Source organism: Schistocerca piceifrons, chromosome 8, assembly GCF_021461385.2.
Source record: "Schistocerca piceifrons isolate TAMUIC-IGC-003096 chromosome 8, iqSchPice1.1, whole genome shotgun sequence".
Taxonomy (NCBI): domain Eukaryota; kingdom Metazoa; phylum Arthropoda; class Insecta; order Orthoptera; family Acrididae; genus Schistocerca; species Schistocerca piceifrons.
In genome coordinates this window covers 198,691,766-198,718,914 of record NC_060145.1, presented here as the reverse complement: position 1 = coordinate 198,718,914, position 27,149 = coordinate 198,691,766, and the positions used below count along the sequence as shown (strand labels likewise).

At 40.6% G+C, this 27,149-nt stretch overlaps 1 protein-coding gene across 2 annotated transcripts in view; it reads left to right on the top strand.

Moving 5' to 3' along the window:
* Positions 1-4,080: 4,080 nt before the first annotated feature.
* The window catches only part of LOC124711702 (NADH-ubiquinone oxidoreductase 49 kDa subunit-like), a 168,974-nt gene continuing 145,905 nt past the window's right edge, over positions 4,081-27,149 (top strand). Inside the window, exons 1-2 of one of the 2 annotated variants that reach the window (XM_047241904.1) lie at positions 4,081-4,292; positions 4,426-4,632. In XM_047241904.1, coding sequence (XP_047097860.1) covers positions 4,532-4,632 — 101 coding nt within the window. In that variant the 5' untranslated portion in view covers positions 4,081-4,292; positions 4,426-4,531. Of the gene's footprint in view, positions 4,633-27,149 lie in introns of both variants that reach the window. The other variant, XM_047241903.1, reaches the window with a different exon arrangement.

The following is a 27,149-nucleotide window of genomic DNA, read 5'->3' as shown; positions in this document are numbered from 1 at the left end:
TCAACCAAGTAGCCTTGCTCTGTTGGTTTTTCTCAGAAACCTTGAGGCGTCCCAGCCAGAAATTGGCCCAAATGAAAGTCATTCTTTTGTGATTACTGTAACAGTCAAACAATAATGATGTGCATACTAATGGCCTTGATGCCAGAAAGCAGAAAATGTAACAAGCTGCTACATTGTTTTCCTATTCATGGTCTCAACTGTAAATCCAGACAACATATCGTGCAACAGCAATGTTGTTTTGAGACACAAAAGGATTGGATTTGATTTGACAGTGTGTTTTGATGTAGTGTAAAAGATTACCAGGAAAAGGAACATAAGTCTTTCATGGACTGAATACTGTAAAGTACTGGAACAAAGTGGCGTTGTTAAGATAACAAATAAAAATTGGGAAACAGGATCTCAACTCCATTGCTCTAAAATGCTACACTAATAAGATGCCTTTTAGAATAACTTGATGCTTTTTTAATGCACCGAAACAGGTTGTGACAATAAATGACTCACCAATTGCAGCTGTCTTACAGTTCATTTTACTTCCATTCATTATGAAGTTTAAAGGCTCTGGTTGCCTGCATTACAAAGTTCTGTGTGACTTAAAATGGAAGTCCTATTGAGGTTGAGGTACAGAAATTCAGAAACTTTGGCAAAGGAGTGAAGAAAGCAGCCACCTTGGAAAAGAACAAATGGTCAGCAAGAAAAAGTATGAGGCATTTTAACATACCAGAAGGAGAAGAAGAGTTTTATGAGTACATTGTTGAAAGTAATCAATAAATTTCCAGTTTAGTATTGTTGTAGTCAGTATTTCGTGTTGTATTTCAGTAGTGTTTGCTGGTTTGCACTTCTGCTTATCAAACAGCATCATGAGGTACTACACTGTAGTACATTAATGTATTTCTATGCAAAATGAACAATAATGTAGCTTTCTTTGTAATGAATGGAAAATAATCAATTTGAATTTGTATATTAACAAAAGTTTTAACTTCCATCCTTGCATTTATCAACTTCTTAAAAAACTGGGAACTTTGTCCTTCTATCCTGAAATAACAATGAAAATTTTAGAAAAGTCAAACACACAGTTGGAATTGTAGCCACAGGAGCTGTGTAAATATTAAATTAGGCTGTATCATTTATATAATTAGTATTTCAGTATAATGTAACTGGATAGATAAAAAATCTACTCACCAAACGGTGGTGGGAAACATACATATAAAAGGTATTATGTGTGCAACCTTTTGGATTCATTGGTCCTTCTCATCCCTTCTGGTAAGTATCCCCTGACACTAGGTTCTGGGTGATCTTTCACCCTTCTTTCTTCCCCTTCAACCCTTCTGCCAGGAGTAGGAGCCAGTGGGGCTCCGAAAGCTTGCTTATATAATATCTTTTATATGTATTCGCCTGCCGCTGCTTGGTGAGTTGATTTTTTTATATCCAATTACATTGTATTTTCAAAAATTGTTATTTTCATTGATACAGTATTTCAGTGTGATAATTAAAAAATGCATTTCCTCAAGAATTTACTTCTTTGTATTATTAAGTTTTAAAAAATGTCCCTTAATTTCCCTCTTCTAAAACAGTCTTTTAATTTTTTTACAAAATGATTTTAACACTTGCAACATCTGCACTTGAAACATTCACCGCACTCTTTTCTGTTAGAGATACTGTGTTGATCATGGAAATTGAACAACCATCCAGAACTAGACTTGAAACTTGTTTGGCCTAATTTATCTGCAAATCTTTCCACTGCAGCTCAACTCCTCTTACAGGGAACCCGAGAAAGTGCTGTTGTTTGTACCAGATGCACACAGCATTGTCAATAATGGTCAGTTCTGGTTCATTCATGCGTTTTCTTTTTCTGGCTAGTTTGTCTTGTTTTAGCACAAAGTCTGAAGTTTAGTTACATTTCTATATATATCACAAAATTCGACTTAAAATGTCAAACTCTGCCATTACACCCTGGACAGAAGCATTGGCTTGGATTTTATGAAGAACTCTCATTTTATCTTCAAAACTTAATGATTTATATGTGCTCTTAATACTCTTCTTATTTACTGTATTGTGCTGTATGACATTTTAATACAATTTTAAGTTGTCATAGAGATGTAATTTACCACAACTTATTATAATGGTCTTCAGGAGGTAACGATGACCAGGAAGGTGTTCATAGGTCGGGAGCCAGTCGGGCATTTGGAAAGATATTGTTCAATAGTGGCAAGTCCATGAATGTTGGAGATGTCATGCATTCCTTACCAAGAAAGTCGTTCCATGCGGACTAGCCACCCAAGGTTATTACATCAGCAGTGACGAGCAGACTCCCTCCAAATGTGCCAAAGCTCTCACTGAGGTCTTCAAAGACCGAAAATATCCTCCTAATATTGTTGAGAAACAGATCTCTGCTGCCTTGCCTCTCTCGCTACCTACCAACTACCACACACCCACTGTCCAGCCACAAAGGGCCTTCTCATGACTTTACCAAGTAGGAACAGAGAAACTGAACCACAATCTCCGCCAGGGTTTTGACTACTGCTCTCTTCGTCCTGATAAGAAGAGTATCCCTCCACTATCATCCCTGACCCTCCCACAGGCACATTCAGGGAAGCTGATATTGCTCCACAGCTAAAGGTACTAAGCTTTTTTAAAAATAGTGTAGTTTATGTGGTAAACCAGGAGCACAGTTTAAGGGGGCTATGAAAGAAACATACAGGCATCGGAAAATAGTTGTATGAAAATGAAATGTTCATTTTAAGATATTTCAGTCCTTTGAATAAATGCTCTTATGCGATCATTTTTCAATGAAGCATGATGTGCTAATCACATAAGAAGAGACTGAATTGCTCTGATTTACAGTAAGTAGCACTCTGCCTTTTCCACATTGTAAATATTACTGTGCCATAAAAAAGCCAACCACCAGAACTGTGTGTAACCTATATATACAGAGTCCAAAAATGTAAACTAAATAATAAAAACATGTACATATTCCAGGCCACTGAAGACGCCTTCCAAAGAATAAAAGGTGGAACGCATATGGCATGAAAATTGTTTTCATTCAGTTGTAATCAGGCGGCCCAATGTAAAAATTATTAACATACTACAATACTATGTGCAACTGAGGATAACAGGATTAAAAAAGTTGAAGATGTTACCGTCAACCCAGATTACGAGCTGACTCGCAATATGCCAGCCGACGAGTCCTTAACATGCAGGTGCACTAATATTGTGGTCGAGTAATACCTTATGACAAATCAAGATGTGGAATGAGTCAGGTTTACCAGCATATAGATATACTGAGTACAAATACAATACAAAAATGTACACAGATTGGTTAATAAGCTGAAAGGTTGAAATAAAATTAACAATATGTAGTTCAAGAAACATGACATAATTACTAAAAATAAACTTACGTACACAAAAGAATATTCATACATTGTTCATTTTAAACAAGTATGATGAATTTTGGCTGACATATTAAACACACACAGCCTTAAAACATGTAATAGAAATATCAGTATGAATTTACGTAACAGCCAATGATTTAACTGCAGGTATTCAAGAGAGAAGAAGAACCTCCTTATAAAGTATTTTCTTAATCCATATTTAAATGTAGGCAACACGTTGCTGTGGATTGTGATATCTGATACGGGAGAGTTGAAAACTTTTGTGACTGAAAGATGCAAACCTCGTATAAGACTAAGGTGTTATGGATGCAATGTAAATCATTTTTAGACACTGTATCATGATCAAGGTATGTACTGCTAGAATGTGAATGGTTATTAGAGGCAAAAACCATCGAAGAAAATTAAGTACTGTGGTTAATCTCCCCTTTTTGGAGTTGCTTTTAATTTCATTGTGTTAATACATCATTATTCCAATGATATTATAGTGTAGTGGTTGGCTGTAAAGATAAAGTTGCCTTCGTGTTGCGCGCCGTTTGAACACCACTGATATTTGTCCCGCCGAAGCACGGCTCGCCGCGAAGTCGTAGATACACGTCAAGGGCTGGAAAACACACACACACACACACACACACACACACACACACACACACAGTGTGTCAACGGAAGCAGCCAGTGACAGCTGCCGGCCGTGTGTGCTCCCTCGGCGATGGCGACATACACTTTACGCTGAAGTTTTCGTGGTTTTCGATAATTTTGTCCAATGAACAGTAATTCGTATGGATACACGATTTCGCACAGATCCATCTTTATGAGCACAGTAAGACGTACCTTGCGTCATATATAGCTATCAGTTAGAGGCAAAATAAGTCTGCCGAGTCACTGTTGACGCTGTGCATTCCACAGGTATCGTCCGAATAATACCTGATACCGTATCATTCCATTATTAAATGAACCGCGCGTGTTAGGGAAGAAGTAAGGTTCCTTTTAGATACCGGATTCGTAGTTGTAAACGTGATTCTCTGCTGTTTGTTGACAGGGCGTGACTCAATCCGATGTCTGTATAAACATTAGAACTGTTTGACACGGTAGAATCAGAATTTCTTATCAGTCAGTTGTTACCATCGCCCACAGACCGATTTGCAATGGTTGGAATCGTACAAATGATGTTACGGAAAAGTGGCTTGCCAGTAAACGGACCTGTGAAAATGCTCTTACGCGTTCCAGCAACGAACTATTTATACAGGTACGTATAAACAACGAAACAAAGTGAACAGCATGATCAATACCTTTATTATTCGAAGACAGCCCGGCATTTTCTGTACACGCTACAGTTTCAGTAACCCAAATAACGTGATACCGGTAAGTAAAGAAAAACATGATGGTCTATCGTCTGGAATCTGACAAAGCACTCGCTGTGTTAGATTATCATATAATTACAAATACTAAGGAGCTTATGCTGAACCGGGACTTGAAATTACTTTCGCAAGGAAATTGTAGTTGATTTTTATTTTGCTTTTCAAACTGTGAGATATATCTGAAGAAGTACGCAAGGAAAGTCACAAAATGATAAAATAAATACATGCAAACGATAAAATGATTACTCGTTGTCGGTGAGTTCGCAAAGTTAGTTTCCGTAGGACTGTAAGAACTACAAAGAAGTTGGAAGCTATGAATCGATTCACCAGCGTGGCGGTTTCATCACCATGACTTGTGTTCATGTCTCGGCCCGGCATAGTAGCTACAAATATTAACTTGCTACAGATGTGTATAGATAATGTTGCAGGGCAACGTAACTTCACAAACCAAAATGATAACTGCAGTGTCATGCTTATAAGGAAAAAAGTGTTCTTAATGTTGTCAAGTAAGAAAAAGAAAAAAAAATGTCGATACAGAGGCACAAAACTAATCATAACATTTTACAATTACCGATAACGAAATTTTGTGTGAAAATCAACATTTCATGTGCTTCAGAATTAAAAAAACAAAACGATGAGGGCGAATTATTGCTACGGCTAGTTTGGAGATTAAAGGTGTCTGGCATCAAGGTGAACACAAAAATCCCGTAATGATGCAGTAACAGATTCATCATTTGTCTTATTGTATTCGAATTTGATGTAGAAGAATACATTTATGTACAAAACAACCACCACCGTAATTAAAAAGTAGATTTAGACGGATATCGAATTACACGAGAACGCGAATAGTATGCTAAGCATTATACACGGTGGCCGTGGCATATACCAGGTAAGAAGCACACAATTGTTTGTAAATATTAAGGCCATTGAAAATTTGCCTGCCCTAGTACTTGTTACTGGACAGAGGAAATTGCGTGTATTGTGAAAGTATTAAAATGGGTAATTTCTGCTGTAGTGATAAAAAATGAGAAGTCAAAAAATATATACAGGTGCGCTCTATTTTACAAAAAATGAAGTTAAGGTGTCGTGACTGTGGAAGGCATGTCGAATCACATTAACGAGAAGATAATTGCATACGCCCCGACTATGTGGGTGCCCCGGGTCTCGTACAAACTTACATAATCTTGTGGGTGCGCGCACAAAATTTTTAGTTTGATAAAAATAAAGTAAATATTTCTCACTTTCCTTTATCAAAAAGTAATGAACTATTAAAACACTGGGATGGATGTTAAAATTCTGACCTCTAAAACCTATTTGTTCGTTTCAGATGTCTTTGAGCAAAGGCAACCAAGGAACACACTCCCCGAACGTTCCTTGCCTTTCCCTGGACGAGTAAAAGGCACTTCCTAGAATCATAGTCGCACTATACTGAGAATGAAATCCCGTCTTTTCAGCTTGCTTTCATGTTTCCTTACAAGTGACACGCTACCGTACTGTACGCCCACTCCATTGTCAACAACTGTTTTAAAATGTCTACTGGCCAATGTTATGCAATAATAAAGAATAATCGGAGGTACAAGGAAGTCGACTGTTACAAACTAAGTTAGTAGTCATTTCTTTTTTCTAAAACATAACAGGCGATGTGGTTTAGATGTAACAGAAATTGTTTTCACATAATCCGGATTGTTTGTTGCGGCATTGGCTTCGAAGAACGCGGGAGCTTATATTGTAGACTGAAGAAGGCTCTATTGACGCGTTGCATGGAGCAAAAGGTCTTCGTCAGGCAAAAAATTTCGCAGCTTTCAAACGTTGCGCGATTATTAGACTCTTGTGGAACGCGGATTAATTTGTCATATATTTTGTCGTCGTCATCACAGATGGATATTACTGACACCGGCAACAATGGAAAGCATGTTCAGCCAAAAAAATAAGGAATCCAAGAATAAAACCTTAAACATGGCTGCGATTCAGCAATTGTATAAATTTGAAGAGGCTGAACAAACTCAGCCAACCAGTTGTAGTAGACCAAAGGTTTATTTAGCTCTTCACCGTGTTAAAGGCCGTAGTCACTGGCATGGTGAATACGTACGTTACGTGAATATTTCATTCTTTGGGCGTCTGTTTTAATTTTATGTAGACAAAAGCATTTATCAGTGGGCGAATTCAGTTGTGCATTCATTCTGATGTACGCTGAGTGCAATCTGGCTGCTGTCTTAAGCCATGGCATGTGATGGTTCTGGTTTTTATGTCTGTTTTATATATGAGAAGAGCCACTCGGCTTCAGCTAATGTAGTTTACCTCCAAGACCCAATCCTTTTGATGAAGATATTTTTATAAATATCGAAACCTAGGTCGAGGGCTAAATAAACCTTTGGTTTGCTACTGGTTGGCTGACTTTTTAAACCTTTCCGAATCCGAGAATGTGCCTTCTAAGCTATGGCAGCCTGAAAGCGTGCTTATAGTACCGGCATATTTTACTTTATCACAGCACAGATCTTTATGACACAGGCAGTGTTCATAAAAGATTATAAATGAAAGGTAATAATTTTTAAAAATACCAGAACCCTCCAGAAAACATATATTACATTCCGTCATCGATATGCACCCACAGAAATTTTGGAAAGTCGGCGCCCCTGGATTACTGTGACACTCTCCACACACGAAGCGACTCGAAAATGAAACCCTCTGACGAGAACGAGTTGGTAACTGGCCGCTTACGAATCACTTACGTCCACTGCACACGAAGCAACACAAATACAACTCGTTACCGACGTCAGTTGATAATAGGTCAGCAGCTAATCACTTCCTGTAATCGTGTATGGTTAAACAGAGCTCTGCAGACGGTGTGCGACTGCTGAATGACACACCAGTCACCTTGCAACGCGTTTGCCGTCCAGTTGCCAGCGACTCGATGCCTACGTCACCAAGCGCTCTGAGTTCCTTCGTTTCCTCGATCGCAGCTCTGTATTGGTTTAACCTGAAGATAAACTAGCATGTTGTGAATTTTGGCTTTGCACGGGAAGTACTAGTTCCCAGGCTACTGCGGGAGGCATTTCACACCGCGCTGTTTCTATTAAAAGGGAAAGGAATTTTATATGACGTGTAATGTACTGTTCATCTGTTGTTTAAAATAAAATTACCGAGACGTCAATGGAAGCAAATGTAAATAACTGTGATGTAACTAGCAGGCTTTGTTGTTATGTAAAATTACACTGTCGCTTGGGAACGAACAGTGAAAAGCCACAATACTTCGATACGTGTAAATATAATGGTGTTCACATAGAAATGATTTAACCAGCACAGACCACCATCACCACATTTCCGTGTATATAAAACTAAAGATATTTGGATTTTAAAACAAAAGTAACGATGTTTTATAGCTGAAGAAATCAAATAGGCCATATCGCTGTAGCACTGTTCAGTTGTCCTACAAAAAGTATGAATTTCAGATATGTCTGTTACAGCTCCTTGGTTGCTGTATTTAGCCTGCCGTTTATATTTCACTGGATGTGCGGATTAATCCAGAGTTTTCTTCGTATTCTAATTAATCTATTATAATAACAGAGAACCACATGTCGAGAGCAACCAAAGATGCTTGGCTGCGACAAACAGTACTACATCTCCATCTATCTCGCACTGTAGTTTCTCAGTTCTGAGCTGTTCCGTGTACAGAACTGCATTGCCGACTAGACAGCAAACAGTTGTCGATGTAGGCCTGCCCTTTGCGTTCGTTTTCGGTCCGTCCATGTGCGGATGGCCTTTACTGTTAAGTTGAATGGGCCTTTTGGAGACGGCGCGACTGCAGAGTGACTCACCAGTAAATAGCTTGCAACGCGCTACCAACCAGCTGCCAGCGAGTTGGCGGGGCAATCTTGAGTTAGTGTGCTGTATGTAGAGGAGCACGCTACTCAGACGAAGGGTGTGGCGAATCACCATTCAGTGGGATGGGCTCAGGCGACTGAAGCAGCCCCATCGGAGGCCCCATCCAGCCCCCCATTTATGATGACCCAGCAGACAAAGGACGATGCTTCAGATTTCTCCATGGACACCTGCCCGCTAAATGCGCTGCAAGTGTATGCTATTACGCAATGCTTGTTCGGCGCCGACTACTCAGGATGCGATGCTGATGAGTGCGCATTCCACATCTTCCAGCAGTACTTGATTATTTGATGACTATTGGTGGCGCGGCCGCTCAAGAGGACAGAGTACCGTCAGGAGCCCTGCCAGGCGTGTTGGTACAAGCTGACACCACCCTGCTAGCGGCGGCCCCAAAGGTGCCACTTCTGGACCTTGCCACCCTGGAAGCTACAGGAGTGAATGTCTCTACTGCTGCTGGGCAGATCACATTCGTGGCTGCCTACAGGCCACCTCGCGGGCATCTTCAGGAGGTGGGCATTGATGTGCTGCTGGCCTTCAGGGGGCTGGGTCTTCATTGCGGGTGACTTCAGTGCGAAGCACCCGGAATGTAACTCCTGCCTCTTGAACATCAGTGGCTGTCAACTTCATCGTGCTGCCCAGAGGAACAGCGCCCTGGTCATGGGTCCACACAACCACACCATTTACCCCACCCGAGGGCAGTTGGACATGCTTGACATTGCCCTTATCAAGGACATCAAGCACCACACGACTGCTGCCGCCCAGTGTGCTCCATCATTGGACCACCTGCCGGTGGTCTTCAGTATTGATGTTGCCGGAGCAGCTCTTACCCACTGTGGCCAAAAAACATCACTGAGCGGTTCCACGATAATGTCCTGCAATTACTTTCAGACTCCCTGGACCCCACTGAAATCGGTGCAGATGCTGTGTTGCTGTTTTTCCCCTACCAGCTGATGCAGTCTCCCCTCACCATCCATAGGAGCCCAGGGACTTCTCCAGAAGTCTCCCACCTCCCATCTGAGATCCAATCCAGGAGAAAAACAGAGTCTTCTGGGAGTAGCAGCTCATCTGCCAACCAGCAATGAAGCAACGTCTCAGCCATTTGCAGAGATGAATCAAGGCTGCAGTTGAGGCCAACAGAAGCAGTGTCTGGGCTGACCTGGTTGCATCTCTCAGTTCCAAGGATGACAGCACCTGGGGCATAGTCAAATACTGTCTGCGCAGACAACAGCGTATTCCAGCACTCCATGCCGGCCAGGAAGTGATCTGCAGCCCTGATGGCAAAGCAGGGGCATTACCGGACCACTTTGAATTGTCATTCATCCTGGTGAAAGATGGCATAGAAGAATACCACCTCTGCTGAGTAGAGAAGCAACTCCCTGTGTTCCTGGAAGCCAGGGACAAGGGGGATGAGATGAACCCCATCTCCAAAGAGGAGGTGTCCGCACATTTGAGGGTGCTCGATACCAAGAAGGCTGGAGGCGCTGATGGCATCACAAATCACATCCTCGCTGGTATCTTCAATCACGTCCTTCATTCCGGGGTCTACCCCACTGAGTGGAAACACACAGAGTTGGTGACCATCCCCAAGGCGAACAAGGATGCCATCCTGCGAACTACTGACCCATCAACCCGCTGCCTTTGCTCTTAAAGTTGTTCAAGAGCCTATACACCAGGCGTCTACTCCATCCCAGATGAACAAGTTGGATTTAGGAGTGGCTGTTCCACCGTACACAAACTGATGCAGCTGGTGGAAGAGGCCATGTGCATTCTGGAGACTTGGGAATTCCTCAGGGCAGTATTACTGGATGTCTCCAGGGTCTTAGACTTCATGTGGCACAACGGCCTCATGTACAAATTCTTTGTGCATGGGTTCTGACATCGCACGGAGTCCTTCTCTGCTCCTACCTGGCTGACAGGATGTTCCACATCTGGCTGGGTGATGGCACTTTGGCCCACCGTCCATTACATGCTGGAGTGCCTCTGCTATACTCCCTCTTCACCACTGATGCGCCGCACATGGCGCCAGTGAAGTTGGCCCTATACACTGACAACACTGCACTATTCGTACGGAGCTTGATGACGGTGGGGATGAGACATCTTCTCCAGCACGACTGTGAGGCCCTCAGTGCGTAGTCAACCAAATGGCGCCTTAATCAAAATGCCGCGAAGAGTCAGGCAGTGGTCTTTACACAAAGATTACTCCCTACTGGTCTCCCGCCAGTCACCATCATGGGAAACCCTGTTCCCTGAAGCAAGACTGGCCATTTTCTTGGTGTCATCCTCAACCAGAAACTCACTTGGAAGCCTCACATTCAGGACATCAGGAGCAGAGCAATAGGGCACCTACACATCCTGTATCCCCTGCTCAACCCATCATCAGCTCTGCCTCCCCACCGTGGCCTTACCCTGTATCTGGCACTGGTATGTCCCATGCTGGAATACACAGCTGTGGTCTGGGACAAGGCATCTCACACACATGAACGCACTGCAGAGGGTGCAGAACTGGGCACTCAGGCTTGCTCTGCACCTGCCATGGCTCTACTCCACAGCTCGACTGCATAAGCAGACTGGCATCCTGCTGCTCCGCGACCAATTTCAACAGTCAGTGCATGTCTTCTATGGACAGGTTGAATGGTCCAAAAACTGGCTCATCAGGGACCTGGTCCACCAAATCCATCACAGGCTGACCACTTATTGACCTGACCTTTGTGGGAGTAACACCCTGTAACAGAGTCAGGACGCCCCTTAGGACAATCCACAATGAGAGGCCACCACCCCCATTCCTAAACCCCAGGTACTGCAGGAATAACGTGCACCGCTTATACTGCACCAACACGTGCGAGGGCAGGCTCATTTGGACAAGCAGCAGCAACAACTTGGCATCTGCGTTGTCGAGTGGTCTGAGTTTCCTTGTGTTCTTGAATACAGCTCTGGATTGCTTTCATCTGAAAAAATATGAGCATGTTGTGAATGTTGGTTTTGTACGGTGGGAAGCAAGGAAATTATCTCATTTTCTAGAGCTACAAGTTCCCAAGCTTTTGCTGGTGGATTTGATAGAAAGTGTGGTGTGAAAGCAGTTTAGTACGACAGGTATCAAGTGTACTGTGCATCTGCTGTTTACAATAAAATTGGTGGTACGCCAATGGGACCAAATGCACAAAAAACATAAATCATAATGAAAGCGAGGCCTACTGTATTCTTTTGTGTGACTATCAGTGCTTGTGCCGTTCAATAAAATTACATTGTCGTGTGCAAACAAACAGTGAAAATGACAAGAAAACTACAGAAATTCCATAAATCTATTTGTTTAAACACAGAGGTCCACAAATACAAATGATTTAAGGAGTACAAAATGCCAGAATCACATTTCCGTATCAGTACGTATACCAAAATCTAATGACATCTTGATTTTCAAAACAAAAATAATCGACAACATATTAGAAGTAGAATTTGTTTTGTATTCATTCACACAAACCAGAAGATGCTGGGTGCAACAAATAATACTGTACTTACTCTCCTTCAAACTCGCACACACCAGCTACAGTTTCTCATTCCAGAGTTACTTTATCAGCCAGTTGGAGTTGCATTTTTTTCCAGTCACTCTTTGTGCAGACAGTCTAAATGTTGAACTGTTAAGAATCTTAAAAACGAAAACTTGTATGAAGTGGAGGAAGTAATTAAACGTGTTGGAGAAAACAAGCTACTCATAAATAGAAATAAAGAATTATAAATGAATAGGCAACCAACTCATACAACTGATTTCAGAACTAGTCAAGGAAACTCTTATCCCATAGAAGTTCATTGTTTTCTGACAGTTGTAAATATACAGTTGTGACAGAAACCTTTAAAATTCTACATTTATAGTCTGTGTACCACTATGAAGTATATGGGACAGTGCTTTCCATTGCACCAGTTGTTACTGCTTCTTCCTGTTCCATTCGCGTATGGAGGGATAAAAGAATGATTGCTTAGAATGCCTCCATGTGTGCTGCAATTAGCCTAGGCTAGACTTCGTGATCTCTACGGAAGTGATATGTAGTGAGTTATAGTGTAATCCTAACTTCCCCGTTTAAAGTTGGTGCCTAAAACTTTGGAAGTAAGCTTTCACGGGATAGTTTGCGTCTATCTTCAAGCGTCTGCCAGTTCAGTTATTTCAGCACCTCTGTGATACTCTCCCATGGGTCAGACAAACCAGAGACCATCTGTGCCACTCTTCTTTGTGCATGTTCAACATCACTTGTTATTCTTATTTGGTATAAACTCCAGACAAGTGAGCAATATTTTAGGGTGCATCACCCAACTGTTTTGTAAGCTATTTCTTTGTTGACTGGTTGCATTTTCCTAGTATCCTTCCAGTGACCTGAAGTTTGACACCTGCTTTACCTCTGGCTGAGCCTATGTGATCATTCCATTTCATATCCCAACAGATATTTGTAAGAATTGACTGAATCCAATGGTGACTCACTGATAATTAGTCCTAAATTATTAATTTTTTGTTTTATGAAATGAACCATTTTACGGTTTTGAATATTTGAAGGAAGTTGACAGTCTTTGCAGCACCCTGAAATCTTACCAACATCTGAATGAATGTTTTTGTAGCTAATTTCAGACAGGTGTTCATCATAGATAAGTGCATAATTGGTGAAAAGTCATGAATTATTATTATTATTATCATTATCATTATTATTATTATTATTGATGTCATTAATATCTAAAATTAACAGCCAGAAACCCAAGCCACTTCCCTGTGGCACAGATGGAGTTATTTCTACATCTCTCAGTGACTCCTCATACAAGATTACGTGCTGCATCTGCCTTACCAAAAAATCCTCAATTCAGTTACAAATTTCCCTTGGAGTTAGAAAAATTAACAATAATTACAAACCAATTTCACTACTTCAGACTACAATAGTTTCTGAGAATGTGGTCTATAGAAGAATACTGGCACTTTTTTAAGCATAACTGGCTAACTGCACCTCAGTTTGGCTTTCACAAAGGATCCTCAGTAGAGAAAGAGACAGAGCTAAACAACAAAAGCTGTCCTGAAACTTAATGGCAGGTTAAAACTGCGAGCCACACTAGAACTCGAACCTCATACCTCTGCCTTTCATGGTCAAGTGCTCACTGACTGAACTATTCAAACATGATTAATAACCCACCCTCACAGCTTTGCTTCTGCGAATACCTCATCTCCTATCTTCCTAACTTCACACAAGTTCTCTTACATATCTACTTGGAAGAAAGGCTAATGAGGAGACATGGCTTACCTACAGTCTAGGGGATTGTTTCCAAAATGAATTCTCACTCTGCATGGAGTGTGTACTTATTTGAAACTTTCTACCAGATTAAAACTATGTGCCAGACCAGAACTTGAACCTGGGATGTTTGCCTTTTGTAGGTAAGTGGTGTAGCAGGTGAGCTATCCAAGCAAAGCCTTCCTTCCAGAGCTTTATTTACAACAGTGCCTCGTCTCCCACCTTCAGATCTTTGCTGAAGTTCTCCTTGCATATCCTGTTGGTGTTTTCTCACTTCTCCAGTACCTTTAACTTTATATTCTACTTGGGATCTCCCAATATTATGACATTATGTGTTTTCTACCTGCATGACTGGGTCTTTAACTTCATAACAGAAACCAGAGACTCACATTAACTAAGTTCATCAGAGGAACAAAACAAAACTCAGAATGTGGAACACAAAATGTGGTGTCCAACAACATTTGTTATTGTTTGTGGTCCCCTTTCTAACCTAGATGGAAAGAGACAGAGCTAAATAACAATAGCTATTCTGAAACTTCCTGGCAGGTTAAAACTGTGTGCTGCACCAGGACTCAAAACTGGTACTTTTGCCTTCCATGAGCAAATGCTATTCAAGTATGTCTCACAACACACCTTCACAGCTTTACTTCTACCAGTATTCTCTGCGACTATAGGCCTATTCTTTCAGCAGCACCAAGGACTGTGAACTGAATAAACTAGATAATGGTGCATCTTGGAGATACTTTTCAAAGATCTGTGCCTTATTACACTCACTTCCCAGAACATTTAATCCTCCTGGCAAATTTGGGCTCTTATATTTTGGACAATTTTTTGTTGAAACAAATGAAATTTGGGTATCTTGTGCAACTTTATGCGTTCTCTTAAGAATAGTAATGAAACGAATTTTACAAGCCATATTCAGCTAGAAAAGTTTAGACAAAATCGCCCAAAAAAATCGGTGCCTGAAAAAATTTTGAAGTTTGGCTCTCAGGGCCTAAAGATATGACAAACGTGAATTTTGGCATGTAATAACATGACAACACAAGGTTCTCAAATATAAAGTTTCATTTATGTAACACTTTCCAGTACTGAATAAATGAAGTGCAAACTTGAAGATTTTGTAAAAATATAAAAAATCCAGTATTTTTGACCTGATTTTGCAAAAAAACTGAGCTCTAAAAATCTTTACAAACTGGGCTCATTAGAAAGACCATAGTTTTAATCACCAAAAGAAGAATATTTGATTATCCAACATGGAATAGCAATGCTAAATAATCTGAATCAAAGTTGAACTCAAAAAATTGTGGCAAAAAAAAATAAAAAATAAAAAAAATGTTAGTGTCAGATTCTTATATCTCACAGAGGAAACGCATGCTGAACATGAAACTTAAAGTAAAATGCTGAAAAGGCATGATTTTGGTCAATTTTCTGCCTCAGGGGAAGAGCATCAATGCACAACAATACTGTGAGACACAAAAGGAGAATTCAGAACAAAAGGAGGAGAATACTGATGAGAGGAATGTTTGGGGAGAGGGGCTGGCAGGGCAGTTCCTCGAGGAGGACATAAGGAAGCTAGTGCCGTGGCTCACCACATGCACTGAACAGGACTGCAGTTGCGTGGAAAAATAGTCAACAAGTTTATCAATAATAGTCTGTAATTTTTTTAAAATACCATTTTTTTTAAAATCTGAAAATCTAATACACTTACTTTCAAAACATGCCTCATAAATTCCTATTAGCTGGTTTCTGTTCTTAAAATATATAGCTGTATCTCAATGCATTTCTATGTGGAGGACATTTGAATTGGATTCTCAGCCTTATAACTCAGTGGAAACTGCTATGAAATGACCTCGAAGGAGTTACTTATTACCACCAATAAATGTTTTATAACATTAATAAGAAGAGTTCCAAGACAAGTGGAAAATAAGAGAAAAGACAGAGGGCATAAATGAACAGTGGAACCAGTTCAGAGACACCCTGAAAGCAACCAGTAAAGATGTTGCTGGTCTGGCGAAGTGCAGGTGGAGAAGGAAACCGTGGGTTACCAATGACACAATCTTGAAGATGGCAGAATAGAAAATGGAAAAGCGCACAAACTGATGGAGGAAAAAGGCAATACAGAAGACTGAACAATGAGCTGAGAAGAGTAACTGACCAGCCCAGGGAAAAATGGATGAGAGAAATCTGCTCAGAAATTGAGACACTAGAGAAAAGAGGGAAATTATGAAAAGATGTATCGAGTAGCCAAGGAAATGGTATTTCAGGGAAGGAAGAACAAAACAAATATGGAGATAGAAGGGAAAGATGGAACTCCTTTAAGTGATCCACATGCTGTTCAGAATAGATGGAAAGAATATGTTGAAACTCTCTATGAAGCAGATCAAAGACCTTCCAAACTGCAGATTGGGAAGAAGAATCAGTAAATGAAGATGAAAAAGGAGATTTTATCCTAGGTTCAGAGGTAAATAAGGCATTGGGAGAACTTAAAAACAACAAAGTGTGTGGTGTAGATGACATTCCAGCAGAAATCTTAAAGAGTTTAAAAGAAACAGGCGAATATGAGTTGACCTCCCTTTGCAACTACATCTATGACAAAGGGGAATGGCTAGAAAACTTTCACATAAGTATAATAGTCCCAATCCCAAAGACTAATAATCCTAAAAAGTGTGAAGACCACAGGACAATCATCCTAATATTGCAGGCAGCTAAAGTAATTCTTAGAATTCTGAATAAGAGGCTATATGGTATGCTGGAAGAAGCACTTGGTGAAGAACAATATGGTTTCATAAGGAGAAAGGGAACACGAGATGCCATTGGACTTTTAAGAATCATCAGCGAAAGATACATAGAGAAGGACAGAGAAGTGTATGCTGTCTTCATAGACCTTGAAAAGGCCTTTGATACAGTGCAGTGGGATAAGCTGTTAGTTACCTTGAAAGACAAGCGAGTAAAGTGGAAGGAGAGAAGATTGATCACAAATCTGTACATTAATCAGAAAGCTCAGGTATGAATAGGTAATAGGATTCGGAAGACAGTAAGCTTGGGGGATGTGTTAGACAAGGCTGTTGTCTCTCGCTGATCCTACCTAACATATATCTGGAGGAAGTACTGGAAAGCTGTTTGGATGGGACAAGAGGCATCATGATAGGTGGTTGTAAAATTGAATGTATAAGATTTGCAGATGACATGGCGATCCTTGTAGATAATCAAGAGACACTGACTCAAATGCTAAATGACCTGAATGAAGCCTGTGCATCACATGGTATGAAAATTAATAAAAAGAAAATGAAAAGCATGGTCATAGGGCTAAAGAAAAGAAAAGTGTAAATTAAGTTGGGGTCAGACATCATTGGGAAGCTGGATTAAAGAAGACATGGATTGTCAACAAGATATCAAAGTGTGAATGGATCTGGCGAAAGAGGCATTTCAGAAGTGGGAAAGACTCCTAACTAATTATTTAAACAATGAATTAAGGAATCAACTGGTTAAGTGCTCAATATGGAGCGTGGACTTGTATGGAGCAGAAATGTGGACTTTGAGAAAGCAGGATAATAAGAGAATTGAAGCTTGTGAAATATGGATATGGCATAGAATGGAGAAGATCAGCTGGAATAATAAAGTCAGGAATGAAGAAGTACTGAGGAGAGTTGGAGAAGAATGAAGGATCCTGCTGATGATGAAGAATAGGAAACTAAACTGGATAGGCCACAATCTAAGAAGAGATTGCCTTCTAATAGAGGCAATTGAAGGTTTCGTTCTGGGAAAGAGAGTGAAGGGCAGAAGAAGGTTCCAGATAGTGGATGATGTCAGCAGGCCACAAGGAGGGCACCAAAGAATGAAGAGGACCACAGAAGAGAGAGAAGCATGGAGGGCTATGCAGTCAAAACCTGGTGCAAGGCAGACAACTCAATGATGATGAACATTAAAAATTCCTTTTTTTATAGTATGAAGGAATTCCTTACAGAGGAATACAACACTTTCATTTGTACCAATACTATTTGTAAGCACCAGTAATCAAGATGTATAGTGTTGTCTTATTATTTGTAATTGTTCCCATGACATTACGACTGGAAGTATAAAATATTGGTTGCCTGTCCAAAACAAATCCTTTATTTGTATGTCGAGAATAATTGAAATTTTGTGTTTATGATATTCTGCATTACGGTGTCATTGTGATCTAGCACAGACCATGGCATTGAGCTTCACCCCTGACCCCCTCTGCCAACCGCCCCCTCCCCTTGCCCCCAAACACGCACATAATACAGTGTTGGTAATGAAAATATGTTTGTGAAAGTGGTTTGTGATGAAGTTCACAGAAAAATTAAAAATTGTGTCTGTATGGTGAGTCTCCATACCCCCCGCCCACACACCTCCCCATCCCAAAAAAAATTACATACAATTTGCTGTATGATGAATATCAGTGTGGTCATGTAGAAATTAAGGTAGAAATTGTTGCTGAACACCATCTGTTTAATACAGCTGAGGAAGCAGCAGCATTTTTCATATTAGGAGCTTCAGTAAACACAAATAGCTTATAATTATACTAGGAAAGTTCTGATAGAATGTAAATTCTTAAGAGTAAAGGAGACCACTCATCAAAAAGCAGAAGCATTGAGCTGTTGATAGTACAGGAAAAGAAGAAAGAAAACTTGCTAACTTTCTGAGTATATCCTTTCTTGAGCTAGAGTACAAATACACACATCACACACACACACATACACATGTATGCAAATACACACCTATGACCTTTCATGGCACTGGATGGATGCACAATGCCAGTGCTGCATTTGGCAGATGGAAGAGATAGTAGTGCATGTGCGAAGCTAGAAAGCGCTGGTCGACGAATCAATGCTTCTGCTCCCAGATGAGGGTTCTCCTTTATTCCTCAAGTGTCTACAGATAGCTTGTAGCATGTTGTTAGAACGTACAGCTGTTTTTGATGAGATGGATAAATAACAGTTATATCATTCATAATAGTTGTATTCACATGCCAGCGTTACATCATATATGCAGTGTGACGAAGAAGCAACTAACACAAAGATAGTCCAGTGTCTCATAGACAGTTACAGCAAAGATGAAAGAAGGAGTCAGACTACCAACATACAACACTACCACTTAATCTGGGGACAATTTTACTTATGAATAAAATACATATGATGCTCCATAGCAAGCGCTTTAGTTAACACACCAGCAGGCATTTCCATTGACTGCAAGTCTTACTTATTTTCACACATTGTCTAATAATATGTACTTTGGAATGAACATTGTTTCAATCTAGAATGCAGCACTGGATTTTGTGATAGTCCAACAGAACCCTCGATGTCATAAAAATGGTTAAAGGAATTCGATGTTCATTGTTTAACTATTCTTAGAAAAACACTTTACTAATACAATTATTAACTTAAGATCAAGAATTTCAGCTAAAGTAATGAGAGATCAAAGAGTATTACGTCTTACAACTCTATACCAAATTTTTGGGTAAATCCTTTAGCAACAAATCTATCACAGTAGTTTTCTGCTTTCCCTTTCAATTTAAATATCCATTTGTTTCCACAGATACTTTCATTCCTCGGTAGATCCATAAGTTCCCAAAACCATTGCTCTGGAAATAATTTGTTTCCTCTTTCATGGCTTTTATCCAGTCTGCTCTGTCACTTCTTGACAGAGCATTCTCCAGATGCACAGGATCTTCTCCTAAACTGGAAAAATCACTTGCCAAATAAATACATGACATAATTTAGATACTCCTTAGCTTTGGGTAAATGAGGTGACTTGACTGACTGGTCATCTTCTGGAGCATCAAGGTCCGTCAGCAGTATCTCAGTCTGCTCTATGTCTATAACTGACTGAGCATCTGGTATGTAGTGTCTACACTGTCACTCCAAGTACTACTGACTCATTAGTTTATCTGTCTCACATCATTCAGTACACTGGTCACTTAGGGAGAGCACACATTAATCTCTATTTACAGCTGGTGCCCTGGTACAATCTATCTTTCATTAATCCATTCTCTATTTTCATCAGGTATGTGGACAAGTGGTTCAAAGAAGATACTACACCCTTCCATGGCTTCTGAGGAGTCTACATCTACATTTACATCTACATAGATATTCTGCAGAGGGTACCCTATACCACTACTAATCATTTCCTTTTTTGTTCCACTTGAAAATAGTGTGAGAAAAATGGCCATCTATATCCCTCTGTATGAGCCCTAATTTCTCGTATCTTATCTTTGTGGTCCTTATGCACAATGTTTGTTGGTAGCAGTAGAATTATTTAGCATTCATCTTCAAATGCCAGTTCTCTAAATTGTCTCAACAGTGTTCCTCGAAAAGAACATTGCCTTCCCTCCAGAGATTTCCATCTGAGTTCCCAAAGTATCTCCATAACGCTAATGTGTTGTTCGAACCTAGCAGTAACAAATCTAGGAGCCCACCTCTGAATTGCTTTGATGCCTTCCTTAAATCTGACCTGGTATGGATTCCAAACACTTGAGCAACACTCAAGAATAGGTCGCACCGGTGTCCTATATGCGGTCTCCTTTAAAAGTGAACCACTCTTTCCTAATATCCTCCAAATAAACCAAAGCCAACCATTCATCTTCCCTAACATAATTCTCACAAATGCTCGTTCCATTTCATAACACTTTGTAACACACACCCAGATATTTAAACAACTTGACTGTTTCCTGCAGGACACCAGTAATGCTGTATCTAAACATTATAAGTTAGTTTTTTCTACTCATTAGCATTACCTTACATTTTTCCACGTTTAGAGCTAGCTGCAATTCATCACTTCTTCTTCTTCTTCTTCTTCTTCTCATGGCATTACAACCCCATGTGGCTTTTAGTCTCATCAATAAGTATCCTCCATTCTGCCCTCTCCAGCATCATTCTCCCCCACCCTCGTACTCTGAGAAATTTTATATCTTCTTCCACGTCATCTATCCACTGTTTTCATGGCCTTCCTCTGTCTTCTTCTGGATGGCCTCCATTCAAAAATCTTTTTAGTTGTTCTTCCAGTATCCATCCTGAGGAAAAGTCCAAAATCTGGCTATTCTTCTAAATTTTATAATTCTTATGATGTCAGCTCCTTGTATGCAGTGATCCAGCTCAGTATACATCCTAGATCTCTAGAAACCATTATTATCTTGAACTTCCCTATGGATCTTGTGCAGCACTGCACATTCAAATATTGTAGGCTGCTGCTCATCAGCACTCATTAGCATCCGTGTTTCATACCCATAGGTTACAACTGGCCTGATCATGACCTTACGTAGTTGCAGCTTCAGCTGTCTGTGTAATAATCTAGAAGCCAACAATTTCTGAAACGTGTGGAAGCATCTATTACCACTTAGGCTACACAGTTTTATTTCAGTTGACATGGAATTTGTGCTGTTAATATTATTATATTAGAGCCCAAATAGACAAAATTCTGCACATGTTCAAAATTGTAACCATTTGCTGATAGTCTATCCAAGTTATTATTTTCTTTCCTGGTGAAATTCATGTACTTAGTCTTTGTTTCATTTATGGAAAGGCCTCTAGGTTCTGAGGCTTCTTTCAGTTTGCGTATTGTCCTCTCTAGTGATACCCTTCTTCTACTAATAATTGGTACATCATCAGCACATGTGCTGTTAATGTATATAGGCAGGGAAGAGGGGAGAAGGTTGTTACATATGCCTCATGATGACAGTGTGCAGGAGGTCGAGCGGTTGGGATTTGAGAGTGGGAATCCAGGGCTACCATTAAATGACAAAACAGGAAATTAGGCACAATAAAGAGGATATATTTCAAAGTATGGTGTACATGGGATGCGCCTATGGGTCAGAAGCTACCAAGTTTAGGCCAGTCTAGGAGGTCGAATGATTAATTGAAATGGGCAAAGGAAGGGGAAGTGGTTCATATTAACTTACGTTGGTGGTCAGGTATGAAAAGCAGAGCCAGAGGCTCTGTCTTCCAAAAAGACGTCTGTTCTGCTGAAGGTCTGGATTACAAGAGAGTGAGGCAACTTTGTTCCGCTCCGCAGAACACTCCGGCATCCACACATGTGACCGTATCCCATGCATGCTATTGGCTAAAACCAATGGTGTGAATTCGCTAGCAATTTCAGCAGAGGTCTCAGGGCATCTCTTGTCAGCAGCTTTAACTGGACAGAACTGCCTCAGTTTTTAAAGACAGGCAACTTGTGTCACGTAGATACAATGTAAGTTACTCTGGGAGAAAACTTGTAAAGAGTTCACTGGGCCTTTGAAATAAATTTTTTAAACCAATTCCCTAAAATATTCCTCGACTGGCTGCCACCCTGTACAGCGCATATCTGAGTCAACTTTGTGCCTATTTAACCAGATATCTGAAGCTTCCACATGACCACTTCAAGAGTCAGATTGAAAAGCATTGTAGAGAGTGCATCCCATTATCTGACTCCTACTAATGCTAAACCAGTTGCTCAGTTCTGCATCCACTTGCACTGCAGCCGTGGAACCAGCCAATAATGCTTGCTTAAGTGAGACATACTTCAATGGTACACCAAGCAGCAGCAAATAATGTAGCATCTGTACCTGCTTGAAGTCGATGGAGAGGTTATGAAGCTCGATGTTATATTCATATGCCTTTTCATGTATTTGCCTCAACACAAATATCTGGTCTGTTATTGACCTATTAGGCTGAAATTTACACTGATACTCCCCCAGAATGTCTTCTGCATATGGTGCTAACCTGTTGTAAGCAATAGGTTACATTCAGCAGGGTAATGCCTTGGTAATTTGAACAAAAGGTCTTGTCTCCTTTCTTGTGTATTGGGATTCTTTTCTGATTCCATATCAACTTAATAAGTTTGTGGATCTGCTTATGAAGATCAGTTCCCCTATTTTTGGCAGTTCTGCAGTTACTTCATCAGTTCCTGGTGCTGTGTAATTTTTAGACAAAACACTGCCTTTTGTACTTCCTCTAATGTTGCTTCCTCTATTTCTGGATCTGCAGTATAATAGAGTGGCTGCTCATTCCTGATAGGATTGCCCTCCAAAATTCCCTTGAAGTATTCTTTCCATATATCCAGAACATCTTGTTTATCTGTCAGCAACTTTCCCTCTTTGTCCTTACAAACTGTTCTACTTGGTCTATATTCTTGAGTTCCTTTTTAAATTTTCTAACTATGGTAACTCCAGGATGGAATGTAACAATATTAGATAAGGGAAGTTGCTACTCACCATATAGTGGAGATGCTGAGTCACCATAGGCACAACAAAAAGATTCACACAGTTATAGCTTTCGGCCATTAAGACCTTTGTCAGCATTAGATACATACACACATGCACACACACACTCACGCAAATGCAAATTGCACACACATGTGCAGTCTCAGGCAACTGAAATAACACTGTAAGCAGCAGCACCAGTGCATGATGGGAGTGGCAAATGGGTGGGGGTAAGGAGGAGGCTGGGGCGGGGAGGGGGAGGGATAGTATGGTGGGGGTGGCAGACAGTGAAGTGCTGCAGTTTAGACAGAGGGCAGGAGAGAAAGTGGGGGGAGGGGGGGGGGGGGTCGGGGTGGAGTAGCGGAAAGGACAGAAATAAAAAGAAATTAAAAGATTGGGTGTGGTGGTGAAATGATGGCTGTGTAGTGCGAGAATGGGAACAGGAAGGGGGCTGGGTTGGTGAGGACAGTGACTAACGTAGGTTGAGGCCAGGAGGGTTACGAGAACAAAGGATGTATTGCAATGAGTGTGTGTGTGCATGTGTGTATGTGTGTCTATTGTTGACTAAGGCCTTAATGGCTGAAAGCTATAATTGTGTGAATCTTTTTGTTGTGCCTATCGTGACTCAGCATCTCCACTATATGGTGAGTACCAACTTTCCTTCTCTAATATTTTTATGTTCTTTAATTTTCTTGTAGAATTTTTTTGCTTTCATTCCTTTGGTAGTGCTCTTCCATCTCCTGTATCTTTCTCTTCACGGCTTCCCTTTTTTTCCTCCTACATACTGTTACTGCCTCTACTCTCTTTTCGTATATAATGCCTGATTTGATATAGTATTTTGCTTCAAGCATTCCAGCCTTGCTTCCTTTTTCTGTTCCACTGCCTGTCTGCAATCATCATCATATTAGTCTTCATTCCTAAGCCTCCTTGTTTCCCCCAGTATTTCATGTGATGTTGTCCTAATTTCCTAATGGCATCTTTAATAGAGTTCCATTTTTTGTCTATATCATCTCCACCATCTTTTGTTTGTATCTCGTGTCTGAATATCTTTTGGCACTCCTTGAACAGTACACCTATCTTTCGGTTATTCTATATTCCATTTCTTTACTATGGTACTACTTCCTTTGGCAGTTCTGTCTCATTTTGGTTCCTAGTAGGTAATGGTTGCAATCAGAATTAGCTCCTTGGAAAGTGAACACATTTTCCATATTGGATGCCCACCTCTTTGATGTTAATATGTGGACTATTTGGTTTGCTTCTTTGTTCCTGATATTTTCCATGTCCCTATGTACATATTTTTCCTTGGGAAACAGGTAGTTACTGCCTTCAAGTTGTTTGCAGAAGCAAACTGGGCAATGCTCATACCATTATTATTAGTTTCATCATGCAGACTTTACTTACCAAACACACTTCTGAACGCCTCTTCTTTTCCCAGTTTTGTATTATAATCGCCAAGAACTATTTTGGAATCATATCTGGGTATTCTGTCACAAACCTCCTATAATTGGTCATAGAAGATGTCCATGGTATCTTCATCTGAATCTTCTGTTGGTGCATATACAGTCACAAAGGTCACATTGTGGAATTCGTATTTCATATGGAGAGTAAATACTCTTCGTTATGTGGGCTGAAAGTAATAATAGATCTACGCATATCCTCATAGACTATAAACCCAACTCCTTACTCCCCTCATCTTTCATCTTTTCCTGAGTAGTACAGAGAGAATTTCTGCTTATAAATCTCTCCTCTTCCCTTCCATCTGATTTCCTTCAGTGTAATGACTCCCATTCCATACCTTAGCACCTCTTCTGCAGCACTATTCATCGCTCCTGTTTGCAACACCATATGCACGTTCCATGTTCCAAATTTAAGCACCAATAAAAACATATTCCTGTCTCCTAGCACAGTTTTCTTTGTAGGGGTGGCCCGGCATCCCTTGTTGAATTATTTACAATATTAGCTTTTTTACAAGGCAGGGGTTTCAACCTTGCACTCAACACTGGACGTGAAGGACTGGGCTTTCATTTCAGGGTTAGCTTCCATAGAGGGGTTGAAGATCTAGCCTATAGAGTCCCCCTACCCTATGGTGTGGGACACACTTCGTCTGGCTCCTCAGTCGAGATCACTCCAGCTTCGGTGACCCTGCCAGTAGCTACATTACCGCCAGCCCATCTCTTGACTTCATCAAAGCATGCAAACCCTCCCGCCTGGCACTGAAGGTGCCCATGACAAGGGGGTGTCTGCTATGAAGGCGTCACCCTTGTCTCTGATGAAAACTCACCATCGAGGACAACTTACTGGTTTCTATTACTTAAGAAGCATGCAATGGGGCACTGTGTCAAAGGCTTTCCAGAAATCTAGAAATATGGAATCTGGTTGTAGCCCTTCATCCATAGTTTGAAATATATCGTGTGATAAAAGGGCAAACTGAGTTTTGAATGAGTGATGCTTTCTAAAATCATGCTAATTCATGGACATAAGCTTCTCAGTCTCAACAAAGTTTAATATATTCAAACTGAGAATATGTTCAAGGATTCTGCAGCAAACCAAAGTTGGGATATTGGTCTGCAAGTTTGCGGGTCTGTTCTGTCACCCTTCTTATATACTGGAGTCGCTTGCATTTTTTTCCACTCACTTGGGACTTTGTGCTGGGTGAGAGATTCATGATAAATGCAGGCTTGGTAAGGGGCCAATGCCATAAAATACTCTGTGTAAAACCCAATTGGGATTCCTTTCAGACGTGGTGAATTATTTGCTATCAAATCTTTAAGTTGTTTTTTTTATGCCATGGGTGCTTATTACTATGTCATCCATATGAGGATCTGCCCGATGGTCAAATGATGGTGTTTTTTTGCATGTTTCTCCTGTGTGAATGATTTCTTGAACATGAAATTTAAGACTTCAGCTTTTGTTTTGCCATCTTTAATTGCTATACCAGACTCGTCAACAAGGGACTGAATGGAAGCCTTAGACCCACATAACAATTTTACATATGACCAAAATTTTCTCGGGTTCTCTGCCAGATCCTTTGCTCAGGTGTGATGGTGGTAGTTGTTGTACACTTCATGCATAGATCTTTTCATGGATGCACAAGTCTCTACCGACTTTCACTTGTCATCATTTGTGTGATCTCTTTTGAACCAAGAGTGCAACAGTGTCTCCTTCCTCAGGATCTTCTGAATTTTGTTAGTAAACCATGATGGATCTTTTCCATCCTTTATCCACTTACTATCCACATAACTCTCTGGACCATGATTTACAATGTGCTTAAAATTTGCCCATAATTCCTCTGCATCCATCTTACTGGAACTAAGTGATGTCAATTCACTGCCTAAGTGAGATACTAATAATTGCTTATCTGATCTTTTTAGCAGATTTATTAACTTTCATAATCATATTTGCTATAATGACATCATGATTGCTAATACCCGGTTCTATGCTGATATTGTCAATAAGGTTCAGCCTATTTGTAACTACAAGGTCTAAGATATTTCCATTGTGTGTTGGCTGCTGAGCTAGCTGCTCAAGACAATTTTCAAAACTATTTTGCATTACTGTCTGTTTTTACTCCCCACAATGAATCCATAGACATCCCAGTCTATACTTGGTAGGTTAAAGTTGCCTCCAACTAATACTGCATTATCAGGATATTTACACACTACTGACTGTAAACTTTCTTTGAATGACTCTAGAACTGTCACAGCAGAATTGGGTGGCTGGTAAAAACATCCAACAATTAAAACTTCCTGGCAGATTAAAACTGTGTGCCGGACCGAGACTCGAACTCGGGACCTTTGCCTTTCGCGGGCAAGTGCTCTACCAACTGAGCTACCCAAGCACGATTCACGCCCCATCCTCACAGCTTTACTTCCGCCAGTACCTAGTCTCCTACCTTCCAAACTTTACAGAAGCTCTCCTGTGAACCGTGCAGGACTAGCACTCCTGAAAGAAAGGATATTGCGGAGACATGGCTTAGCCACAGCCTAGGGGATGTTTCCAGAATGAGATTTTCACTCTGCAGCGGAGTGTGCGCTGATATGAAACTTCCCGGCAGATTGAAACTGTGTGCCGGACT